This window comes from Lucilia sericata, unplaced genomic scaffold, assembly GCF_015586225.1.
Source record: "Lucilia sericata isolate MDLA Ls3-8-SP2 unplaced genomic scaffold, ASM1558622v1 Contig000451F_arrow, whole genome shotgun sequence".
NCBI lineage: Eukaryota > Metazoa > Arthropoda > Insecta > Diptera > Calliphoridae > Lucilia > Lucilia sericata.
The window spans coordinates 305,324-314,897 of NW_023994466.1; the positions used below are offsets into that span (position 1 = coordinate 305,324).

General features: G+C 32.6%; 1 protein-coding gene across 1 annotated transcript; it reads left to right on the plus strand.

The window, feature by feature from the left end:
• Window positions 1-2,150: 2,150 nt before the first annotated feature.
• LOC119605017 (putative gustatory receptor 58c) lies at window positions 2,151-3,174 on the plus strand (the record flags this gene model as incomplete). The annotated part of the gene is given in 3 exon segments (XM_037957951.1): window positions 2,151-2,937; window positions 2,940-3,020; window positions 3,023-3,174. Coding segments are annotated over 3 exon segments (1,020 nt in total), but the record flags the coding sequence as incomplete, so codon positions are not given.
• Window positions 3,175-9,574: the final 6,400 nt, after the last annotated feature.

Below are 9,574 nucleotides of genomic sequence, written 5' to 3' on the forward strand. Positions count from 1 at the left end.
TAGAACTGAACTAGAACTGAACTAGAACTACTGAACTAGAACTGAACTAGAACTGAACTAGAACTGAACTAGAACTGAACTTGAACTAGAACTGAAACGAGAACTGAAGCTAGAACTGAACTAGAACTGAACTTAGAACATGAACTAGAACTGAAACTAGAACTAGAACTAGAACTGAACTAGAACTAAAAGAACTGAACTAGAACTGAACTAGAACTGAACTAGAACTGAACTAGAACTGAACTAATGAACTAGAACTGAAGTATAACTGAACTAGAACTGAAACTAGAACTGAACTAGAACATGAACTAGAACTGAACTAAAACTGACTAGAAAAACTGAACGAGAACTGAACTAGAACTGAACTAGAACTGAACTAGAACTGAACTAGAACTGACTAGAACTGACTGGAACTGAACTAGAACTGAACTAGAACTGAACTAGAACTGAACTAGAACTGAACTAGAACTGAACTAGAACTGAACTCGAACTGAACTAGAACTGAACTAGAACTGAACTAGAACTAGAACTGAACTAGAACTAGACCTCTGAACTAGAACTGAACTAGAACTAACTAGAACTGAACTAGAACTGAACTAGAATCTGAACTAATCTGGAACTAGAACTGAACTAGAACTGAACTAGAACTGAACTAGAACTGAACTAGAACTGAACTGGAACTGAACTAGAACTGAACTAGAACTGAACTAGAACTGAACTAGAACTGAACTAGAATTGAACTAGAACTGAACTAGAAATGAACTAGAAATGAACTAGAACTGAACCTAGAACTGAACTAGAACTGAACTAGAACAGAAACTAGAACTGAACTAGAACTGAACTAGAACTGAAACTAGAACTGAACTAGACAACTGAACTAGAACTGAACTAGAACTGACATGAACTAGAACTGAACTAGACTGAACTAGAACTGAACTAGAACTGAACTAGAACTGAACTAGAACTAGAACTGAACTAGAACTGAACTAGAACTGAACTAGAACTGAACTAGAACTGAACTAGAACTGAACTAGAACTGAACTAGAACTGAACTAGAACTAGAACTGAACTAGAACTAGAACTGAACTAGAACTGAACTAGAACTGAACTAGAACTGAACTAGAGCTGAACTAGAACTGAACTTGAACTAGAACTGAACTAGAACTGAGCTAGAACTGAACTAGAACTGAACTAGAACTGAACTAGAACTGAACTAGAACTGAACTCGAACTGAACTAGAACTGAACTAGAACTGAACTAGAACTGAACTAGAACTGAACTAGAACTGAACTAGAACTGAACTAGAACTGACCTCGAACTGAACTAGAACTGAACTTGAACTGAACTAGAACTGAACTAGAACTGAACTAGAACTGAACTAGAACTGAACTAGAACTGAACTAGAACTGAACTAGAACTGAACTAGAACTGAACTAGAACTGAACTAGAACTGAACTAGAACTGAACTGAACTGAACTAGAACTGAACTACTGAACTAACTGAACTAGAACTGAACTAGAACTGAAATAGAACTTACACAAAATGTGTAAGACTCGTCAATGATCTGTTGTGTCCCAGAAATTGATTACAAATAGATGAAAGTTTTGATTTACCAAGGTAGGGTATTCAAATTTAAAATAATTATATAATTAATTGCAGTTCGTGCAACTGCAACTATAAAGGTCATTATTTATCCTGGTGTAATTCCAGTTAATGTTTAACATTTTATTTACAATTTCCATTAATTAACTTCTACTATTTGTACGAAATAATACTCCACGGACTATTAATCAAAACTTAATTAAATATATACTTAATTCATTAGCTGCCAACTGGACAGTGGTGCTAGTTAGGAAAAATGTTTATAACTGAATAATCACTGACCAGACTTCTGAAAGAATTTAAACTTTTAGTATACTGGTTGGTAGTTATATAGCTGTAACCTGCTTGGGCCTTCAATGATCTGACTTTTTCTTTCTTAACGTTTAAATCTTCCAGTATTTTGAAAATTACGTATTTGTTTAACTATATGTTCCACTGTGCCTAATATAGATTTTATCAATAGCTCATCATTAGATCAATAATAATTGATAACTGTTAATTTCAATAGTACGCCTAAAGACAAATTTTTTAAACATTGGATTTCAGTTATGGCTGAATCGTTGTCGTTAACACAAAGTCGCGTACTAAAGTACTTTTTCTTTCATGGCTTTCTGATCTCACGCCTAGTGGGTGTATTAAACTTTTCGTATGATTTTAAACGTCACAAATTCGTGCAACAATCAAAAATTCAACATTTTTATTGTGCCTCTCTACACATTATCTACGTTTTAATCTTACCCTGGGCCTTGGCGTCTTCATATTTTAAAGAGGCCTCTTTTGAGCAGAAACCTTTTTATATACTACTCAATGTGACTATAACGGTATTGCGTTTACCATCCTTATTTCTGACACTTTTGGGTACTTGGTTGTGGCGCAAGAACTTTATTGGAGTTATTCAACGTTTTGAATCATTGCGCATGCGTTATTTTTATTTATTAAGTGAAACGAAACGTCGAGAGATTTTGAGGCATAATGATATCTTAATATCTTTAAAAATATTAACTTCTACCAGTTTAATTTGTACTTTCTATATGCGTATTTTGATATTTGCTGAAAATCCTTCCCGAGAATTTGTGGGTTACAGTGTGTATTTTGGCATTCTGGAAATTTTAAGTATTTTCAAAATGAATTTCTTTTATTGTTGCATGTGTTATGCAAATTGTGTGGTGCGTTACGTACGTGACTTATTATTCGAAGAATGCTCTAAAATTACTGCCCATAAAGTGCGGGAGTTATTAAAAGTTTATATGGAAGTTAGTCGTTTGGTTAAGGAGATACGCCGTGTTTATCAATGGGAAATATTAAGCATAACTTTGGCCTCAATGGTGGCTTTGATTGGTTGTTGTTTAATTTCATCATAAATTGGCAGAATCTTGAACAGGATCAGCTGGGAGTTTGGTATATATTGGTTTTGATTTTGGTCTAAATGCCGCTTTTGTTAATATGTTGGATATTTTGTTGATTGCCTTTGTTTGTTGCAATACCATCAAGTGTACCAGACGTATAAGAGATGTTTTGCTGCTCATAAATGTTCAAATGCAATTGCCTGATCAAGAGGAGTTGCAAAGAGAGGTGGGTTCTAAAGCGAACATTAGTAACCTATGTATCTTACCTCCATTTTCTTTTCAGTTAAATTTCTTAGCCCTACAGTTTTCAACCAATCTACCGTATGTCAATGTCTGTGGGCTTTTTAATTTGACTTCATCTGTAACGTTTGCCATACTGAAGGGTACCTTGACTTATCTAATACTTTTAGTGCAATTTGATTATAAAAATTGGTGAAAAAATAAACTAATTTACAATAAAAATTCCTAAATTGCTGAATACAATAAACTTGAAACCTATTCCTATATAAAAAGTTTTATAACTGTAGATATAAAACATTTTTTGCTATAAATTTATACTAAAAATATGTTCAAATTATAGCAAAACATCCTTATTGAACTCAAAAACCTTTAAGGATATTCTATAATTTACCATAATCCCTATTTGCAATTGCCATAAACATAGCACGACTTTCTATAATTTTCCCTTTGTACTAAACATATCCTTAAAAAACATAGAATTTTATAGCAAAAACTACCCTTAATAAAAGTCCTTAATAGTCAAGACACATATTGTAAATATCCTCTTTGTTCAAATTTTGTCCTTGTATTTTAGGGGTGCAAATATAAAGCAAGGATTTTATTTAAAAGAAATAGGAAAGTCGTAGGTAATACCGGGAAATGCAGAAACTAATTTAAACGAATCGCAAAAGCCATTTTGTATGTCGTGTATAATCTATAGGTTGGACTATAGACTGGGACTATAGACTAGTCTATAGACTAGTCTATAGACTGGAATATAGACTAGTCTATAGTCTAGTCTATAGTCTAGTCTATAGTCTAGTCTATAGTCTAGTCTATAGTCTAGTCTATAGTCTAGTCTATAGTCTAGTCTATAGTCTAGTCTATAGTCTAGTCTATAGTCTAGTCTATAGTCAAGTCTATAGTCTAGTCTATAGTCTAGTTTATAGTCTAGTCTATAGTCTAGTCTATAGTCTAGTCTATAGTCTAGTCTATAGTCTAGTCTATAGTCTAGTCTATAGTCTAGTCTATAGTCTAGTCTATAGTCTAGTCTATAGTCTAGTCTATAGTCTAGTCTATAGTCTAGTCTATAGTCTAGTCTATAGTCTAGTCTATAGTCTAGTCTATAGTCTAGTCTATAGTCTAGTCTATAGTCTAGTCTATAGTCTAGTCTATAGTCTAGTCTATAGTCTAGTCTATAGTCTAGTCTATAGTCTAGTCTATAGTCTAGTCTATAGTCTAGTCTATAGTCTAGTCTATAGTCTAGTCTATAGTCTAGTCTATAGTCTAGTCTATAGTCTAGTCTATAGTCAAGTCTATAGTCTAGTCTATCTAGTCTATAGTCTAGTCTATAGTCTAGTCTATAGTCTAGTCTATAGTCTAGTCTATAGTCTAGTCTATAGTCTAGTCTATAGTCTAGTCTATAGTCTAGTCTATAGTCTAGTCTATAGTCTAGTCTATAGTCTAGTCTATAGTCTAGTCTATAGTCTAGTCTATAGTCTAGTCTATAGTCTAGTCTATAGTCTAGTCTATAGTCTAGTCTAGTCTATAGTCTAGTCTATAGTCTAGTCTATAGTCTAGTCTATAGTCTAGTCTATAGTCTAGTCTATAGTCTAGTCTATAGCCTAGTCTATAGTCTAGTCTATAGTCTAGTCTATAGTCTAGTCTATAGTCTAGTCTATAGTCTAGTCTATAGTCTAGTCTATAGTCTAGTCTATAGTCTAGTCTATAGTCTAGTCTATAGTCTAGCCTATAGTCTAGTCTATAGTCTATAGTCTAGCCTATAGTCTAGTCTATAGTCTATAGTCTAGTCTATAGTCTAGTCTATAGTCTAGTCTATAGTCTAGTCTATAGTCTAGTCTTAGTCTAGTCTATAGTCTAGTCTATAGTCTAGTCTATAGTCTAGTCTATAGTCTAGTCTATAGTCTAGTCTATAGTCTAGTCTATAGTAGTCTATAGTCTAGTCTATAGTCTAGTCTTAGTCTAGTCTATAGTCTAGTCTATAGTCTAGTCTAGTCTAGTCTATATCTAGTCTATAGTCTATAGTCTAGTCTATAGTCTAGTCTATAGTCTAGTCTATAGTCTAGTCTATAGTCTAGTCTATAGTCTAGTCTATAGTCTAGTCTATAGTCTAGTCTATAGTCTAGTCTATCTAGTCTATAGTCTAGTCAATAGTCTAGTCTATATTCTAGTCTATAGTTTATTTTGAACCTTATTTATTCCAACATTCATAGAACATTCAAACCCTCACTTGATTATAAATCTTTGTCCATTTCCTCTGTTCATTTTTGTTTCAAAAATAAAACCTGGTTTTATCTTCATAATTGGCATCTGTATCCCTAAAGTTCTATTAGCAGCCATTTAAATTTTTAATATTCACATTACATACATACATATTTTTTATAATTCTTATTGCATTTTATACATTTTAGGAATTTTTTGCCATGTGTTTTTTGTTTCTTCTTGTTTTGTTTCTAAATTGAACAAAATTCATACAGAAAATTTTTTGGCAATTAGATAAAATTGCATACACAATATGAATACAAGTTTTAATGTAATCAACAATTAAAATTTGTTGTTATTTTAGCTGGTGTTTTTTTTTCGTGTAGTTGTGTACTAGTGATTACAGGAAGGCTGAACTAAAAGGTCTTTTAAGAGTTAGAGTACAAATGATGCGGCAGTGTTGTAGGATATCGAGCAATGTTTAAATATTACTACTGATGTGAGGAGACTTTACAGTCTGCCCTTATTTGCAGTTGTTCAACAACTTCAACTAGACAAACCATACACAGACAAAATTATTTTTAAATATTTTCAATTAAACGATTAATCAAAAATTTTAAAAGGGTTCAATTCATTTTGTATTTGATTCATAAAAATGTATAATTAAATACGTATTTAACAACAACAAAAATAGAAAAAAATAAAAATTTTGTGTACGAAATCAATTATAAGTAGTAATTGAATATACAATTTTTGTTATAGGTTGAACTTCAAAAAATAAAATAATTGAAAACGAGGTTTTGGTAATTGAAATCGTTTTTCAGTTTTTTTCTGTGTACAAACACTCAAACATTGGTATTTATACAGTTGTTATCAAACTCCCCAGTCATGTTCATAACTGTGTTTTTGGCTGAGAGTCTATATTGGTGGATGTGTGTGAGTGTCCGGGAGCAAAACACAGTGATCGAAAACCAACTCAGATTATGTAAATTCAGCGGAATGAACCTACATTTACAATCGGTACAATCGGTACGCAATCAGTTCTAGTTCAGTTCTAGTTCAGTTCTAGTTCAGTTCTAGTTCAGTTCTAGTTCAGTTCTAGTTCAGTTCTAGTTCAGTTCTAGTTCAGTTCTAGTTCAGTTCTAGTTCAGTTCTAGTTCAGTTCTAGTTCAGTTCTAGTTCAGTTCTAGTTCAGTTCTAGTTCAGTTCTAGTTCAGTTCTAGTTCAGTTCTAGTTCAGTTCTAGTTCAGTTCTAGTTCAGTTCTAGTTCATTCTAGTTCAGTTCTAGTTCAGTTCTAGTTCAGTTCTAGTTCAGTTCTAGTTCAGTTCTAGTTCAGTTCTAGTTCAGTTCTAGTTCAGTTCTAGTTCAGTTCTAGTTCAGTTCTAGTTCAGTTCTAGTTCAGTTCTAGTTCAGTTCTAGTTCAGTTCTAGTTCAGTTCTAGTTCAGTTCTAGTTCAGTTCTAGTTCAGTTCTAGTTCAGTTCTAGTTCAGTTCTAGTTCAGTTCTAGTTCAGTTCTAGTTCAGTTCTAGTTCAGTTCTAGTTCAGTTCTACTTCAGTTCTAGTTCAGTTCTACTTCAGTTCTAGTTCAGTTCTAGTTCAGTTCTAGTTCAGTTTTAGTTCAGTTTTAGTTCAGTTCTAGTTCAGTTCTAGTTCATTGTTTCACTTAATTTTATCTCAGAAGGTCCTATTAATCCACTGTGCAACACTTGTTTGGTTTTTGTTTGTTGGCAAAAAAATTTATTAAATATGATGTTATTTACAAGTGTGTTAGTGTGTATTTAGATTTTTTATTATGTAGTGGTATGTTATACAACTTGAATATAAGATGAAGCTTAAACATTTTTAAGCATTTATGTATTTAGTTTTTCATTCTCCCTCTCTCACACTTGCACTCTCTTTCCTCACACTATTACCGACTAGTTGTACTTGTATTATTAGGTTTGTAGTTGTACTTGTTAACAAGTAAAAATATGTATGTATGTGTGTTTATGCTCTTTTAAGGCCAAATTGGTTGTTGGCTTTTATTTGTTAGCCGCTGTCTACAAACTACAGCGAAATAATTTAACTTAATGGTTGATTTTATGAAGTTTCTTTTTTACCATAACAAGCCAACAGAAATATTTATTCTTGGTACTATAGAGAGCGAAATTTTTAATGAAATTTTGAATTTTTTTGCAGTTATTTTTAATATTCAAGGTTAATTAAAATTTTGTGTGTTAATTAGGGAGAATTTTTGAGTCTTCTTTAATGGTTGTAAGAATTTATGGAATTTTGAAAATAAGACAAACAGCAAAGGATGTGTAAAAGTTTATTTTCTTCATTAAATTTACTTAAACTTTAATAAAATTATGCCAACTTATTAGTATTCCTTTTAAGCACCTAGTTTCTAACCATATTGTCAAAATATTTAATTAGAGAAGGCCTCATTTATAATCAATCGCTTTAAAGCCCTTAACAAATAGTCCACCCTACCTCTATTCTTAGGCTTTAGCTATAAAACAAAAAGGATGTGTTTTAAATATTCTAAAGTCGTTTCATTAAGTCTTAGTGGTAGTTTTGCTTATAAATCACACAAACAATGACGCACACACATAAAGACATTGTACAAATTATCCTTTACAAATACACTTACGATTAGAAATCTGTGCCTAAAACTATGGAGAATTATAAGGAAGACAATGTGATAAACTAATACAAAAACTTACATACTTACATACCCAAAGTAACAATACAAATACATACATAAGTATGAGACATTTGCTAGGGCCGCTTGTTCATTTTGCTTTTGTATTAATTCCAATTATACGCACGACTGGGAATTTTCTTTAGTAACAATTATTGATGCACAAAACGTTAAAGGATCTACAGCAGGACTTACAGTAACACTAATACATAGTTGTGAATAAGAGTACAATTGTAGGACAAACAGCTGAACCAGTCAATGGTTAAGAGGAGGGTTTAGTTATTAAGTTTCAACTTTATATATTTATTTTTTAAATACCCAGTGGAAAATAATAACTGGAGTATCACAACTGCTTTGAATCCAAACTAGAAATGATGTGGAACTGAACTACAACTGATTTGGAACTAAGCCAGAACTAAACTGGAACTAAACTAAAACTGATTTGGAACTGAACTTAAACTAATTTGGAACTGAACTAGAACTGAACTAGAACTGAACTAGAAACTGAACTAGAACTGAACTAGAACTGAACTAGAACTGAACTGGAACTGAACTAGAACTGAACTAGAACTGAACTATAACTGAACTAGAACTGAACTAGAACTGAACTAGAACTGAACTAGAACTGAACTAGAACTGAACTAGAACTGAACTAGAACTGAACTAGAACTGAACTAGAACTGAACTAGAACTGAACTAGAACTGAACTAGAACTGAACTAGAACTGAACTAGAAACTGAACTAGAACTGAACTAGAACTGAACCTAGAACTGAACTAGAACTGAACTAGAACTGAACTAGAACTGAACTAGAACTGAACTAGAACTGAACTAGAACTGAACTAGAACTGAACTAGAACTGAACTAGAACTGAACTAGAACTGAACTAGAACTGAACTAGAACTGAACTAGAACTGAACTAGAACTGAAACTAGAACTGAACTGAACTAGAACTGAACTAGAACTGAACTAGAACTTGAACTAGAACTGAACTAGAACTGAACTAGAACTGAACTAGAACTGAACTAGAACTGAACTAGAACTGAACTAGAACTGAACTAGAACTGAACTAGAACTGAACTAGAACTGAACTAGAACTGAACTAGAACTGAACTAGAACTGACTAGAACTGAACTAGAACTGAACTAGAACTGAACTAGAACTGAACTAGAACTGAACTAGAACTGAACTAGAACTGAACTAGAACTGACTAGAACTGAACTAGAACTGAACTAGAACTGAACTAGAACTGAACTAGAACTGAACTAGAACTGAACTAGAACTGAACTAGAACTGAACTAGAACTGAACTAGAACTGAACTAGAACTGAACTAGAACTGAACTAGAACTGAACTAGAACTGAACTAGAACTGAACTAGAACTGAACTAGAACTGAACTAGAACTGAACTAGAACTGAACTAGAACTGAACTAGAACTGAACTAGAACTGAACTAGAACTGAACTAGAACTGAACTAGAACTGAACTAGAACTGAACTAAC